This window comes from Theropithecus gelada, chromosome 3 (assembly GCF_003255815.1).
Source record: "Theropithecus gelada isolate Dixy chromosome 3, Tgel_1.0, whole genome shotgun sequence".
NCBI classification, from domain to species: domain Eukaryota; kingdom Metazoa; phylum Chordata; class Mammalia; order Primates; family Cercopithecidae; genus Theropithecus; species Theropithecus gelada.
This window is the reverse complement of record NC_037670.1, coordinates 167183750-167200940: the sequence shown is the minus strand read 5'-3', so window position 1 is coordinate 167200940 and position 17191 is coordinate 167183750. Positions and strand designations below refer to the sequence as shown.

General features: G+C 37.7%; 1 protein-coding gene and 1 gene segment (V, D, J or C); both read right to left on the bottom strand.

Annotated features, from left to right (window-relative positions):
• Positions 1–17191, bottom strand: part of LOC112620195 (immunoglobulin delta heavy chain-like) — a 233042-nt gene that overhangs the window by 167018 nt on the left and 48833 nt on the right. The gene's annotated exons all lie outside the window — the stretch shown is intronic.
• LOC112620214 lies at positions 14609–15682 on the bottom strand. The segment is given in 2 exon segments: positions 14609–15450; positions 15575–15682. Coding segments are annotated over 2 exon segments (474 nt in total).

Genomic DNA, 17191 nt, shown 5'->3' with positions numbered 1-17191 from the left:
TCCACCTTATGGAACTGTGAGGGCAGAAACAGGAAACCACTAAAGGAGACAGCTTGCCCAAGATATCGGGTGAGGTCTGCATTAGTGCAATTTAATTTTTACCTTGTTGTCATATATATCATTCTACGCTATTAAATTAATCATCTCTACCTCCTTGATTTAACCTCAAAAATATTATTTAGGACCTTATAGCCCTTCCTTGGATAGAGTTTATTTTTTTTTTTATCCTTTTTCTTCTATCAGCCAAATATCTCCTCTCAGGGAAACAAAACGATTTCCTGTGTTAAAAATGCCCACAATTTTCCTCTATTATATCCTTTTATATCCTTTTGCTTGCCTTAACTTCAACATAAAAGGATAATTTCTTTCTTTCTTTTTTTTTTTTTTTTTTCTTTTTCAGACAGAGTCTCACTCTGTCATGTAGGCTGGAGTGCAGTGGCACGATCTCGGCTCACTGCAACCTCTGCCTCCTGAGTTCAAGTGAACACATCTGGCTAAATTTTGTATTTTTAGTAAAGACAGGGTTTTACCATGTTGGCCAGGCTGCTCTCAAACTCCTGACCTCAAGTGATCCACCCACCTCAGCCTCCCAAAGTGCTGGGATTACAGGCATGAGCCACCACGTCCAGCCAAACGGATAATTTCTTGATAAAAATGTCAAAATCCCTACCTACCTCACGAAATCTGTCTAAATGTTAGAGATGTCATCAAAATCCCCTCTGCACTTGATCACACTGATCTGCTGCTTGTCTCTGTGACTAACTTCTCTAAAGTGACTAATTTTCTGGTGACCTATGATAAAAAATCCACAGGTATAACCTATAGGGTCAGATTTGCTGGTGGAGGATCATTAGTTCCCTGTTTTCCATTAACATCCCCTGCAAAGACACTTACGTTAACAGCTATAAAACTGAGGATAAAGGGGCCTATGCCCACAGAAGCCAGACATTGGCTAACGCAGACACGGAAATCACCTGTTTACTTGACACACCTACTTTCCACTTACTGTTTTCTATCCTCTGGTTCAGGAGAGATACACTGATATGTTCTCAAACTGTAGATCTACATGATTATGTCAAGATTTAAATAAAAAGAATCTAGTATACCTTCAAGGACTGCCCTCTTTCCTACCAATTTGTAAGTTAGATAACTCCTTCTAGACTCCTCTATACTCTGACTCCTACTCTGACCAAGTCCTAAGTGAAATTCCTCAAACTGAGAACTTAAATGTTAACACATCCTGTATTCTATGTGCCTCCTCAGGATGTATCTTTGTCTATGAAACAGTCAGCCAGCCCTGGGACTATGAATGCCTTGACAGTTGATGCCCAAAAGACATCTGTTTACTAGGGTACTTAGTCACTCCTTTCTCTGTCTATGACATTAGTGATGCTAGGCATTAGATTAACACCATAAAACTGTTCACAAAAGATCTAGGCTAAATCTTCTCCCAGGTAAATATTTACCAGGTGGCCCACCAGATGGTGTAGGATATTTCTTTAGACAAACTCTGTTGCCATGGTGGGGAGTTGCTTCTCATAAATATGATTTAAAAGCTTCCTATCACCCTGAAAAATCTTGCCAAGGAGACCACAATGGCCAGGGCGGCTCAACAGAGAGAGCCAGGTGCTTTGGCTAAAGTAATATTAGATAATAAAATTACTCAGATTATATGCTGGCTAAACAAAGAGGTGTTTATGCTTTAATACATCATGCTGTCTTTACATTAATACTTCTAAAAAAGTTGAGACCTACCCAAATAACAATAGACCAAAAGCCACTTGACTCCATCTAGTGTTCTGTAACAAACCTGGATATAATATGTAAACAACGTATTTTCTTCAGGAATAAGATCTATTTTTGAGGGTAGCAGTAAGAGTGCTACTACTAGACTAAAAATTATATTTCTGTATGTGTTGAGATTTCTCTCCCTTCTCTCAAAGTCTCTACCTGCCCTGTATCTTGTCTTTTTAAATCAATTCCCCCTGCTCATGAAATAATTATTAAATATCAAAAGAATTCCCTGACCCACCTGTTTGACCTCACCCCAGGACCCATGAATATTTGCAATTAATTATGAAACAGTTTTATTCCTCAAACACAGACCTATGTCCCTTTTCAACAAAAAGTACCTAGAGTGGACACTCAATTCCTTCAAGATTGAGAACTAAACTAAACAAAAAGGGAGGGATTTGTAACTGCAGGATCAGCCCAAATTGGGTCTATTATGTGGATAATAAAATGTTGAGTTAGATTGTGGGCACAACAGAGCCAAAAGCTTTGACCTCGAACAACACCTGGAATGAATGATTCCTCCCTTCGGAACCAAGAAGACAGGAAGATACCTGGAACCTAGATGCCAAAACTCTTTCAGAAGCAATGGGTTCATTGGACGGGAAGATCTGGGCTCAAATCTACCTCAGCCTACTTTACCATAAATGATTAAATCTGAAGCCCTCCAATCAGACCCTATCAACCAAGTATTACTAAATCCTTTCTCTCAGTTGTCCAAGACCCCAAATCAGGAAGACAGATTTGAGCCGGCTCATGTCTCCTTGCTGACCAGTTTTGCAGTAAAACCTTTCTTTTCTCAAAAGCTGGTGCCATGGTTATTGGCTTCTGAGCATATCAGACAGCAAACCCATTTACTTGATAGCGCTACCACAAGGTTAGTGTCTAACAAAGAAGGCTCTGGAGAGAGAGGGCCTGGGTTTAAATATGGGTTCTGCCACGTAAGCTCAGTTTAGGCAAGTAAGTTAACTGTGAATGCTTCAGTTTTACTCTCTGTAAGTTGTACTAATAAAAGTATGAACCTTATGGATTTGCTGTGAAGATTAAATGAATTAATGTGTTAAGTTACAACTGCACAGTGTATAGTAATCACTCAGGCTCAATTTTCAGAATGGTCAGCTAGTAGTAGCACTCTTACTGCTACCACCATTAGTTATTATTGAGTCTTATTCTTGTGCTAGGGATTGTGTCAGGCAATTTACATACATTTTCTCAACTAAATAAAACCTCTTGGAGCCATGTGTGACTATTTCCATTTTTATAGACTAGGAAACTATTTTAGAGAGGTTAAGTAACATGGCAAAACTAGACGGTGATCAGATCAGTCCAGTTCTAAAATATATACTTTCAACTAGTAATAATTTTTCAAATATTCTATACCTTGCATTTTTTCCTTTTACTTTTTAAAGTTTGGCTGGAGCCTTCTTCAGAAATTATTTTCATTTTACTCTAATTCCCAAAACAAAAACCACACTTAGCATGCTACCCTCAATGACCTGAAATTCAAAATATCTTTTATTGCCAGGTATCATTGACTACCTCTGTTTATTTTTTTTCTGAAAACCTTGAGCACTCTTATAACAAGTGGCTTACTCAAACCCAGTTCTTTTATCTCAGAATTGGTGGATCTCTTTTCATGAGTGGTTTCTGTAAAATCCTTTCTTTGTCTTCTTCTAGGTTCTATCCTTTGGTTGTCCTACTTCTTATTTCTAAACTGACTTCCTTCAGCATTTAGTATATCTTGAATGATTACAAACAGTTCATTATCATGCTGAATCATCCTTGAAACTTCATTGGTATCTTCTTAGAAGAATGATGATATTGTCAACTGAAGAATGAGGAGGTTGAAATTTGGAAGGGAGAGCTTTATTTCTCATAAAGGGTTGCAGCCTGCAGTGTGGCCTTTCTGAGAGGCTGGGAAGCACAGCCTCTGGACAGAAGCCAGAAACAGACACATCTAAGGAGGGGCAAAGGGAAAAGAAATACATACTGAGTGGAATGGCCAAATATAGATATTCAATAAGCTATAGGAGGAGTCATGAACATTAATAAAGGGAAAAAGATGTGCATCACAATTGAGTTTCCTGCCCCTTCATGGGACTCCTGTAAAAAAAAGAAAAGAAAAAGGCCATGTTAGCATGATCTGGGGGTGGAGTTTTCAGCTCTCTGACATCAAAAGGTGAAGCAAAGGACACCAAAAGCCTCACTACACGTCCTCCATAGACTGGCCACAAACACCGTTTGGTGGCCTCTTACCAGGCAAAAAGGAGGGACAGCATCAGACTTTCTGTTGCTTTTAGCGGTGGAGTCTTTTGAAAGGGCTGGTTTGAGTTTAGCCTTTAGGCAAGAAAACCTCATCACAGCTCCAAGGGAGAGGTATAATAAGGTGTGTCTGACCCCTCCATCTTATCCTGGCCAAGAACTCAATGTTCAAGGTTACTCTGGGGTGTCCTTGTCCTAGAGATGGTTCTTTCTGTCAGTTGGTGGGTATAGGATTTTATTTTTTGCTTATAATATAATTCTGAAGAATTATGTCTTCATAAATACATTTCTGTTTTAAGTAAATATTTCATCCAACCGAACACATTTTTGTTTTAGCAATTTCTCTTCCTATTGGCTACTCGTCTGCTTCCAATGGAGGGAATAATTTTAGGGAATGTAATTCTTGGAGTGATCCTGTAGTTAAATATGTAATATAATATTCTCCTACCTGCTTCTTTTTGTTGCAGCTGCCTCCTTGCTGGGATGGTGCTGGTGCGTATGTTTATGTGTGTGAATCTGGGAGTAAGTTCACTTGAGGTTAGGGTCTGAGATGGGAAAAATAATATGCTACTTGAGCCTTGTTATAAATAGAATAAATTCCAAATTGAAATTTCCTCAAGGGGTTTACTTCCTATGATCCTTTGTCTTTCCCTTCCTCTAGGAGCAGGATGTGGTGTATTCCTGTGGCTTAGCAGAGGCGAAGGCCCACCCTGATGGCCCATTGAGTGGCAGTGAGGCGATTCACCAAGGGAGTAGCTCCCCACTGAGGCCAGAGATTGTTGTGAAGCCCCTCATTGGAAGTCCCTGAAGTTGAGAGGCGTGACAGTCATAGAAATTAGCCAACGTAGAAGTGTAAACCAACTGCATCTGCCCTTATATATGACATCATCAGAGTAAGGGTATTTTTATTCCTGTGTTCCTCTTCAGCATTTTCCACAGAGATTTTCTTCATCAGCCTCCTATTTTAACTTGCTTAGCAATAGGGCCCACTCTTAACTAGGGCAGGGGGATGAGACCTAAGACATGAGATAGTTAATAAATAATTCTGGGGTGAGGAATTGGTGAGGCATAAGTGCAGGGTCACTTCCATAAAGGCATATTTGGGCCTTTCATATTATTGAACAAATATACATCTATGTGTACCATAGTACTAGACTCTGGGATACAAGCATGAATAACAAAAAAGGTCTCTTCTCCCATAGGGGCTTATAATTCTGTATTCTATGTATCATTCCTAGTCCTGCTACTGCAGTTACAAAGGTAGAAAGACATACAGTCCCATCTTTCAAAGACCATACTTGCCTAGAAGGAGTCAGACATGACCAAAAAGCCATAATATAGTAACAGACTTTAAATTGTTGTAAGCACATAGGAAGAGAAACCTCTATATCTCCCTGGGAAGAAAGGACTTCACAGAGGTAGTGTGGGTTTAGGTAAGAATTTTAGGAAAATAAATAATTTCCTGGTAGACTAGGCTGGGGGACCAGCCTGTGCAACATCTAAGAGAATATGGTGTTTTTGGAGTTTGCAAAGAGTTCAGCAAAGCTGGAGAGTATCGTTAAGAAGAGACGTGAATGGCTGAAGAGGAGCATAAATTTCCAGATAGGATTAGGATATGTTCTCTCTCAATGCCTTTCTGAGACAGTATTTTCTACCCACCGGTTTCCCAGTGCTCAGGCCAACCCCATTGACTAATATAATGGATTTGATGAGTAAGTTTACTAATATTGAACTACCCTTACCATCCTGGAGCAAACACCAATTTGTAGATTATTTTCCAGTGTCATTGTTTGATTCTCTATTATTGAATACTTTTTTATCAATACTAATCAGTGATGTTAGTCTACAGATTTTTTTTTTTTTTTTTTTTTTTTTTGAGACAGCATCTTGCTCTGTTGCCCAGGCTGGAATGCAGTGGCGCAATCTTGGCTCACTAAAACCTCTGCCTCCCAGGTTCAAGCAATTCTCCTGCCTCAGTCTCCCGAGTAGCTGGGAATACAGGCACGTGCTGCCACACCCGGCTAATTTTTTGTATTTTTAGTAGAGACAGGGTTTCACTGTGTTAGCCAGGATGGTCTTGATCTCCTGACCTTGTGATCTACCCCCACTTGGCCTCCCACAGTGTTGGGATTACAGGCATGAGCCACCATGCCTGGTCAGTCTATAGATTTTTTTTTTTTTTAAGGTGCAGTTTTGTTGAGTTTTGGTATAAATATTAAGCTAACGTCATGAAAATAATTTAGAAATGTCCCCTACTGTTCTATACTTTGCAATGTTTTAGGTATTCTCCAAGTCCCTGATTTCAAAAGGTGTGAGAAAAAAACCCCCTGTAAGAAACTATATGAGACTGGCACTTTTCTGTGAGGAAATTCTATTACAAATTTATTTATTTCTTTTGTAGCCATTGTTTTGTTTAGGCTTTTTATCCATATTAGGGTCAGTTTTGTTAAATTTTATCTTCCTAAAATGTGAGCCACTTCATTTAGGCTTTTAGGTTGTTTGCAGAGAATTATACAAAATATTGTTTTTAAAAATAGACTTTATCATAATACTTCCCTTTGTCACTTCTGTTTTAGTATATTTGTCCTCTCTGTCTTTTGGCTGGAAAGTGGTTTTCTATTTTTTCCAAACAATTATCTCATTTGCTTATTTCTTAGTTCTATGATTAAAAAATTTTCTACTTTATTAACTTCTGTTTTCATGTTGATCAATTCCGTCCTGTTCAGGATAAAAGTCTGAAATGAGTCTTATGGGGCTAAAAATCAAGGTGTCAGCAGGTGGTGTTCCTTTTGTAGGCTTTATGGGAGAATCCATTTCTTTGCCTTTTCCAGCTTCTAGGTACCATCTGCACTACTGGGCTCAGGGCCCTTCCTCCATCTTCAAAGTTTGTCTGTCATTCCGATCTCTACTTCCATTGTCACATAGCCTTTTTCTGGCTTGCATCCTCTTGCCTCACTCTTACTGTATGCACCAGACATAGTACTAGATTCTGGGATACAAGCATGAACAAGAAATAAAGGTTTCTGCTCCCATTGGGCTTATAATTCTGTATCCAATATACTGTACAAGTTATACATACTAGATTTACAAAGGTAAACAAACATATAGTCCAATCCCTCAAAAACCATACTAGTCTAGGAAGAGTCAGACATGACCATCAATATCATAACATAGTGATAGAAGTTGAAGTTTCTTTAATTTGTTATAAACACGTAAAGAAAGAAACCTCCATATCTGTCTGGGAAAAGAGAGAGGGCTTCACAGAGGTGGTGTGGTTTTAGGTAAGATTTTTTAGGAAAGGATGTGATGATATTGGGCCCACTCAGCTAATCAAGGAAAACCTCACATTTCAAGATCCTTAACTTAATCACATCTGCAAAATCATTTCAGCAACGTAAGAGTACATATTCACAATTTTTAAGGATTCAGATCTGAACATTTTGGGAGATGATTATTCAGTCTACCACAACGTGAAAATCTCCAAATAATTGCAGCAATACTTTTGAGAGAGAAATGTTTAGACCGCTGAGATCATATCTTAGCTAGGGAGGCAAGACCTGATACAGCCCTGGTTTATTCAATAAATATTTATATAGCACCTGCTTTATTCAGAGCCTGTAATACTGTTGAAGATACAAAAATTAAAACCTTGGACATGGTCCTTGGCCTCATTGAGCATATTTTGTATTAATGATTTTAAAAACTATCATAATAAGTTAAACAATGAAGTGTGTGATACACTATAATTGTAGAAGCTCTGGGTACCATGCGGTATTTACCACAGTCAGAGACTCGGGCATGATGGTTATGCCATTTAAACATGAAGGATTAGGAGTACAGATAAATAGGGAGAGAAAGATTATTCTAGGTAGTGTGAACAGCATGTGTAAAGGCTCAGGAGTGAGTGAGAAAGTACATATAGAGCTTTAGGAGAGCTGAGGGATTATGAATATTATTAGAGCATAAGTATGCAAAAAGTGAGTAAAGAGTAGGTGAATTTCACAAGACTGGATAGGTATGCAAGGGCCAAATCATGGACGGTTATAACAATTTGTAGTATGGAAGATTTTTTTTTTTTTTTTTTACAAAAATAACTTAAAGGCTAACATTTACATATAAAGAAGACTGGTCATAACCCTAAAGTCAATGGAAAGGAATTGTTTTCAGTTGCAGAGAATGAACTGAGTTAGAATAGAGAGTAAGATATCAGGTAGGTAGATATGTGGAAGGTGTTGAAGTAATTCAGGTGAAAGACAGTGGTTGCCTGAGCTAAGACAGTATTGGTTGGGATAGAAAATGGTAGTCGAATCTGAGAGGTTTTAATAAACAGAAACGTTAAAGATGTGGTTATGTACCAATGTGGAAGAAGAGTGTGACAGGAGGTGCAGATATTCTGGGGACTCTAGCTAAAGCAATTGAGTGAATGCTTGTACCACTTAGCGATCCCAGTGACGCAGAAGATGCATGTCACAACATGCCTTAGGGTGGATTATCGTCTCAAGAAGCTAAAGGGCCAGAACTGGGACCAGGATGAGGAAAGGCATTGCAACGAATGTGTTTGGGGCCTGAAAAGGGGATATCTTGTCTGAGGAGCAATAAACCTGAAAGGGCAGAGTAAGGATCTTAATACACATAATTTAATCTCAGAAATAGAAAATGATGCCATTTGAACTGGCCATAGACTTAGGAAAGTTTTCTTGACTTCTGTACCCACTAGTTACAGCACAAGGAGATACGGGAAATATTGCCTTTTGAAATCTGATGCAAGGTTGCTGCTCAGGTCAGACTTCACACACAAAAAAATCTCATGTTAAAGGTTCTGGAAAGGTCTATTCTCTCCTTCTGTGAAAGAAGTTCTTTCTCAGAATAGGGTGGAGCCTCATGTGGGTGGGCACTCCTCCCTTTGAGACTGCCGTTTTGTGCGGTAAGCACATGCCTGTGCAGTGCTGTGGAGTGAGGGCACAAGGACACAAGGACATCTGAAAGGGCTTTGCAGATTTCAGAGCCAAAGGGAACTTCTATTTTTTGCCGGGAAATATTTTCAACAGGGATATGTCTCTAATCAACAATGTCAATGCTAACTGAATAATGAATCAGCTCTAATTCCAACCCTGGTTCTTGTAGAAACCAGTATGAAATTAGGGCACATATCCTGAGAACTCCTTTCTTGTCTCTACAATCAGGTGTCTGGGAGTCTAGGTGACGTCAGCTTCTATGAGCTGGGGTTTATGAGCTGAGGGGACAGAAGATAGAGAGAAAGCTGAGGAGAGAGACTGACGCTGCAGTGTCCAGGAAGGAACCTGGGCTGTGGCCAGGCAAGCTCAAAATAAGAATTTCCCAAATGTTTCCAAGACTCACTGCCCCCAGGAAACAAAAGTCCATGCAAGGGAGGAATATCCAGCTATGGTGGAATGAAGAGGTCAGCAAAGCTACCCATAAAATAAGTATAAAACTCAAACAATTCTCATCAAAAGGCAGGAATTTTCTCTTTTCCTTAGGAGTACAAGCTATTTGTTTCTGTATCAAGAGTAAGGCACACACGTTTTCGTGGGTTTCTGTGGGCTGTGAACAGTAATTTGAATTTAAATTTTATGCAAACACTTGTTTAATGCACATTTCAGTATAAGCCAAAATTGCTATAGTTTTGTTACTACAAAAAATTTTATATTATACCACTATATAAGCTTAGTTAAAAGCTATCTCATTTCTTTTTTATTTATTTAAAATGGACAAATATAAATTATATATATTTATGGTATACAATGTGATATTGTGACATTTTGTTTTGTCTTTTTTTTTGTAGGAACATTTAAAATCCACATTTTTAGCAATTTTCAAGAGTACATATATTATTAACTCTAGTAATCATGCTGCATAATAGATCTCTTGAACTTCTTTCTGTCTGATTAAAACATGTACCCTTTGACCAACATTTCCCTATTTCCCATGCCTCCTTTCCTCAAACCCCATCGCGGTGCTTGCCAATTACCCTTCTACTCTCTGCTTCTGTGGGTTCGACTTTGTTGGATTCCATGAATAAGTGAGGCCATGCATTATTTGTCTTTCTGTGCCTGGATTTTTTTCACTTAGCATAATGTCTCCAGGTCCAAACATGTTGTTGCAAATTATATGATTTCCTTTTTCTGTAGGCTGAGTAGTATTCCATTTTCTCTCTCTCTCTGTGTGTGTGTGTGTATGTGTATGTATACACATACATATATATAGAGAATATATATACACACACATATACAGAATATATATTATATATTCTTCATCTAGTCATCCGTTGGTGGAAACCTAGGTTAATTCTGTATTTTGGCTATGTGAATAATGCTTCAAGGAATATAAGAGTGCATATATTTCTTCAACATACAAATTTCATATCTTTTGGATTTGTATCTCGAACTGGAATTGCTAGATTATATGGTAGTTCTATTTTTAATTTTCTGAGGAACCTCTATACTGTTTGTCAAAATGGCTGTACTAATTTACATTTTGTATTAGTCAGGGTTCTCTAAAGGGACAGAACTAATAGGATAGATGAAGAGGAGTTTATTAAAGAGTATTTACTCACACAAACACAAGGTAAAGTCCCACAATAGGTCTTCTGCAAGCTGAGGAGCCAGGAAGCCAGTATGAGTCCCAAAACATCAAAAGTAGGGAAGTTGAGAGTGCAGCCCTCATTCTGTGGCTGAAGGTCCAAGAGCCCCTGGCAAATCACTGGTTTAAGTCCAAGAGTCCAAAAACTGAACAACTTGGAATCTGATGTTTGAGGGCAGGAATCATCCAGCTTGGGAGAAAGATGAAGGCCAGAAGACTTAGCCAGTCCTTCCACATTCTTCTGCTTTTATTCTACCCGTGCTGGCAGCTGATTAGATTGTGCTCACCCAGATTGAGAGTGGTCTGCCTTTCCCAGTCCACTGATTCAAATGTTAATCTCCTTTGGCAACACCATGATAGACACACCCAGCAACAGTAGTTTGCATCCTTCAGTCCAACCAGGTTGACACACAGTATTAACCATCACACATTTCTACCAACAATGTACATGCTTCCCTTTTCTCCACATTTTTATCAATGCTTGTTATCTTTTGTCTTTGTAGTATTAGCCAATGTAACAGTTGTGAAGTGATATCTCATTGTGGTTTTAATTTATATTTCTCTGATAATTAGCAATGATGAACATTTCTTCATTTGTATGCTTTCTCTTGAGAAATGTCTATTCAGGTCATTTGGCCATATGTTAATTGGGTTGTTTTCTTGATAATGAGTTGTTTGAGTTTCTTACATATTTTGGATATTAATCCTTTTTCAGATGTGTGGTTTGCAAATATTTTCTCCCATTTTGTAGCTTGTCTTTTTATTCTGTTTATTATTTCCTTTCCTTTCCTGTGCAGAACCTTTTTTAGTTTGATGTAATCCCACTTGTCTATTTTGGCTTTTGTTGCTTGTGCTTTTGCAGCAATATCTAAAAATTATTTGCCAAGACTAGTATTAAGAAACATTTCCCCTATGTTTTCTAATAATATTTTTAAGATTTCAGGTCTTATGCTTATGTCTTTAATTCATTTTGAGTTGATTTTATGTTGTAAAATAGAAAAACCAAAATCCAACTATATTCTGACTGTGGGAAAATCACTTTAGATTTTATTTTTAGACACAAATATATTGAAAATAAAGTATGGAAAAGCATATGTCATATAAGTAGTAACCACAAAAGCTTGAGTGGCTATATTAATATAAGAGAAATAGTTTAAAATACATTTTAAGGCAAAAATTATTATTAGAGAAAAACAAACACTTCGTAATGTTTAAAGTTTCAACCTATATATGTATATCAAATGCTATAAAAATATATACAAAATATATATTCCTTCTATGTGTGTTTGTATGTGTGTATGTATTTTTTGTATTTATTCACACATATATTTGTTCTTTAAGGTGCTTTTAATTTCTTACTATGGATTTTAGTTACTATCAATGTCATTTTCTCTCAGCCTGATGACTTCCTTTAATATTTCTTGTAAGACAGGTCTGCTAACCACAAAGTTCTGTAGCCTTGCTTAGCTGGGAATATCTTTATTTCATTTTCATTTATAGAGGATAGTTTTGCTGGATATAGAATTTTGGGTGGAATTTTTTTTCCTTTCAGTGCCTCTCCATTATCTTCTGATCTCCATTGTTTCTGTTTTAAAGTCAGAAACAATGACTTCTGATTTAAAGTCGGTTATTGCTCTTCTCTTTCACATGGTGAGTCATTTTTCTCTTGTTGAGAAAAAATACTGATTTCAATGTATTATTTGCAGAATTTTGACTTTCTGAGGTTTAACTATAATGTATCTAGACATAGATATCTTTGTGTTTACTCTGTTTGAGAGATGTAAGCTTCTAGGTTCTTTTGATTAATGTTTTTCAATAAATTTGAGAAGTGTGTGGCCATTTTCTTTTTATCTTTCTCTCACTTCTCTCTTTCTGAGACTCCAATTTTACATATGCGGGTATGCTTGATGGTATCCCACAAATCTCTAAGTTTAGTTACTTTTAGTGCAGAAACCATGTGCCTGTACAGCACTGTGGAGTAAGTCCTGGAGCCTGACTACAGAGTCCCAAAATACATAAAGTAAAAATGACAGAAATGAAACAAAAATAAACATATCAAAATTATAGTTGGTGATTTAAATCCTTCAGTCTGAAAAATTGATTACACCAACTAGACAAAAAGTAAATAAGGGTGAAAGAGACCTGAAAAACACTACTAAACTATTTGACTTAATTGATGATTTTAGAACACTATATTCAGCAACAGCAGAATGTACAGTTTTCAAGTGCTCATAGAGTATTTCCCCATATAGATTATATATTAAATAATAACATACAGGTAAGAGGATTAAAATAACTCAAAGTATATTCTCTCATCACAGAGGGATTTAATTAGAAATAAACAACAGAAAGAAGCTGAAAAAATCACATATATTTGGAAATTAAACACCACACTCCTAAATAACTTGTGGGCTTCAGAAGGAATTTCTAGAGTAATTATGCTTTTAACTAAAAAACCAAAACTATATCAATGTACATGGAATGCAGCCATGATTAAAGGGAAATGTGTAGCTTTAAATAACTACATCAGGAAAACAACCACAAAAGTTTCCATCATAATCTAAACTTCTACCTAAAGACACTGGAAAAATAAGAGAAAAGTCAACCAAAAGTAAACATAAAGAAGAAAAAATAAAGAACAAATTAAAAATCAATTCAATAGAGAATAGAAAAACAATAGAGAAAATCAATGGAACTACAACCTGGTTACTTGAAATGCTATAATATTGATAATGCTTTAGTCATACTGAACAAGATAAAAAGCAAGAAAATCAAAATTGCAACATCAGGAGTGAAAATGAAGAATACAATTACTAACCCTATAGAAATATATGGAAATGTTATGAACAACACTATGTCAATGAATTTGACAGCTTGGATGAAGCAGACATATTCCTAGAAAGACATAAGAGTAACTTGAGAAAAAAAGAAAGCCACATGTCTGGATAGACATATTACAAGTAAAGAAGTATTTTAGAAAAATAACACCTTACAGAGCAGAGGTCAGCAAAATTTTTCTGTAAGGAGCTAGATAGTAAATATTTCGGGCCATATGCAACCTCTGTCAGTTCTTTTTCTCCTATTCCTCCTCTTCCATCTTCTAACAGTTAAAAAGCATAAAATTTATTCTTAGTTCATGAATCATACAAATACAGGCCATGGCTTGATTTTAACATGTGAGCAATAGTCTGTGAGTCCATGTCATAGAGAAAAGCTCAGGACTAGCTGACTTTACTGGTAAATTCCATCAAATATTTAAATAATAATACCACTCCTGCAAAAAGTAACTTTCACAAAATAAAGAATAAGATTATTCCTAAATTTATCCCAGTTCAGTCCACAATTTCCTAATCCAGCCTAACAGGTCAGAATTACTTTGATACTAAATAAAAAGAAATCACAAGAAAACTACAAACTAGTATGTCTATGGTCTCCATAAAATATTGGCAAACCTCATTTAGCAATATGTGAAAAGATTATATAATTAGCAATATGTGAGAAGATTATGTACTATGACCAAGTGGGATTTATCCCACCAGGTCAAGATGGGCTTGACATCCAAAATCAGAGACTCTGTGACTTTACTTTTTGGTAACCTCAAAACAGAGGTTTCACATCTGAGCTCAGCACCCAAGGCCTCACAGTAGTCTATGCTTTTGTGAAATATCAATCAATCTATTCAAGGTCCCAGGGTCTGATCTCATGTGGATAGAGAACACTTCCCTGAGATTCAGCATATCCAAGACAGAAGAATCATCTCTCTGTAGGATAGTCTCCCAATGGTTAGGGTAGCCTCCAAAGAGATTTAGGGCTGAATCCAGGGACATTGTTGAAGACTATTCTTTGCCAAATTTGGAGGCTTTTCTCTTCCTTAGGCCTCATGCAGATTTAGCTAAAATTAAATTTATTTAGAGGGAGATTAGTGAAAATAATCATTAATCACTTATTTCAAATGAAAATAAAAATGTATTCCAAGTTCAAAGTCATAGATTGAGGAACTAACGTCATCAGGTGCAGGACTGGGGTCAGGGAAGGGCAGGGACTTTGTGTGGCTGTGTATGAAGCAACAAGTTTAACATGAGGAAGGAACCATGAACCAGAGATAAAGACAGCCTGTGCAGAAAGTCAGAGGATCCTTTTCCTGTTTCTTAGCCGACAAAGACTTTCTTCAGCTAGCCATAAGGCAACTGTCAAATATCATCACATTTATCTTGAAGGATAAAATTTGTGCAAGCTCAATTGAACAGCAACAACTAGATGCAAGGAAGAAGTCAGCCAGGATGATTGCAGGGCTGGGTCATTTCTCAGCTTGTCAGAGACTGAGCCAGAGATAGTCTTTAGTCCAGATTGTTACTTAAAGCACGCTGGTCCCTCAAGGCTGAGGAGTCTGGGACGATTTGCAGGGGTTTCTGTAGTTTAAGATGAGGTTTCTGAAGGCAAGATGTCCCCACCTTAGAGGCAACCCTTTCTGTGCAGAGTGTCGGTATCCATGTAGCACTGTGTGTTCACTGCTGGCACAGAGGTACTGAGAGGTGTGTGAGGGGCTGGCAGACTCCAGGGTCAGGGGAAAATGCTCTATCCTTATTCTGGAGACTGTTGACTCAGAGGAAAAATCTCCCTTCTCTGTGGAATTAACCCCATAGGAATAGTGGAGGAGGTGTAATTCCATTCCTGGATCTTGTTGATACCAGTACATTTTGTCATGGCCCATGGTTTGAGAACATTCCAGAGTGATCTTCTTTCCTGTCCCTATGACACGGTGTCTTGGGTTCTGGTAGATATCAGCTTCCATAAGGCCTATGGGAAGAGACAGAAATTGGCAACAGAGTTCACAATGAACTTTGAGGCTGAGCCAGGCACAAACCCAACACAGAGGAAGTGTTCCTTCTAGATTTTGGAAGGAACTGTGTCTATGACTTACCTGCCCCCAGAAAATAAAAGGCCATGTGGCAGAGGAGCCTGATAGTCATGGCACACAGTTGGGGCTGGAGAGGATGTCTCCCAGGAGTGGGGAAGCAGGATGGGCTCTTGATAAAGTCATTGTGTGTGTGTGATGACACAGCCCTTGCAAGCTTCCTGGGTCCCACAGCCATCCTATTGAAACAGTTTCATCTATCTATATCCTTTTAACCCATCAAATGACTAATATTTTTTTCACTTCCCTCATCCAAAGTATGCTTGATGCTTTGCTAATCTTAACTCAAGTCTTTAATATTCTTACAAAACATTCTATTGCAACTGTTTTATAAGCTATGAACATAAAAACTACATAGCTTTGAATGCCTATAATAGCGGGATTTTACCTGATTAAAAAGGTTGGGAAAGGAAGTGGCATTTGAGTTAAGTTCTGAAGGATGAACAGGAATGAACTCTGCAAACCCAAGAGAGAAGAACATGCAGAAGAGGGAACCAGTGAACATCGGGACTTGATCAGACAAAGAATAGGAGAACTTGTGAGCATTAATTGGGGCAATCTGTTTATACAGACACATGTAAAGAGCTTGGAGCAGTAACTGGAATTCATTGAGTCCTCAGAAAATATGGTGTTATTGTTGCGTGATAATAACTTTCTCAGTCTCATTTTTCACTGACTTGGTATTCAGGCTTTATCAACTTAATCAGCTGAGCCGTTGCCTAGGATGATTTTAGTCCATCTGCCTTTCAATTGCACTATCAATCATGACAGAACCGAAAATACAATCCAATACATGCTTTGGTAATATTGCTAAAAATTGTTTGGGTGCTGCTGCAATAAACAATGTCTAAACCAAGTGTCATTCTCCTTCCGCCCTTTCCCCCATTTCTTCTTAACAGAAAAGTCTTTGGTTTTGATTGTGAGATACAAAAATTAATCCCAGAATTTCTCCCAGCTTTGTCCACTTCCTTTGCCCTAGTTCACTAAGATCTACTGTTGGTATTTACTAAAATTTTTGTTCACATGATGCTGATATGGGGTTTGGGTTTTTATGATTATATCTCTAGTGTTTGAACACCATGTCTTCAAGTCTGTATGTATTTACCTGTAACACTTGTGGGCCCCTGCTTACTTTTCCTCTGTCATGTGTCATGAAGGAATATAACAGTTTTGATTTACCAAACCCTGAAATACTCTATCCTATCAGGGGCTCCTTTAAGATAAAAGTAATCATTAAAATCATTAATGGGATTTGGCCTTAGTCTTAATAGTCTTAATAGTAAGTGCTGAGAACAGAAAAAATAAATTGAATTTTACTGCCCCCTGCTGAAAAAAAGGTGTTAGAGGTTTGGGGAGATTCTGACAAATTTTAAAGAAACAGGAAAGAGGGAGGCTCCCAGTTGTTCTCAGTGTGAGATGACTTAAGGATGAGTGATGAGTTGATGAAAGTCTTCAGCAGTGACTGGATGTAAAACCTATACCTCACAGTAGAAGTAACTAAGAAAGGAAAGAAGAGAAGTGCTCGACCTGGGTTTGGAAGTAGATATGAGAGGGTCTCAGGTCCCAGTCAGACGAAGGGGTATTCAAAGGCAGAAGTAACTATCCACTCCTTGCTGCCCAGTG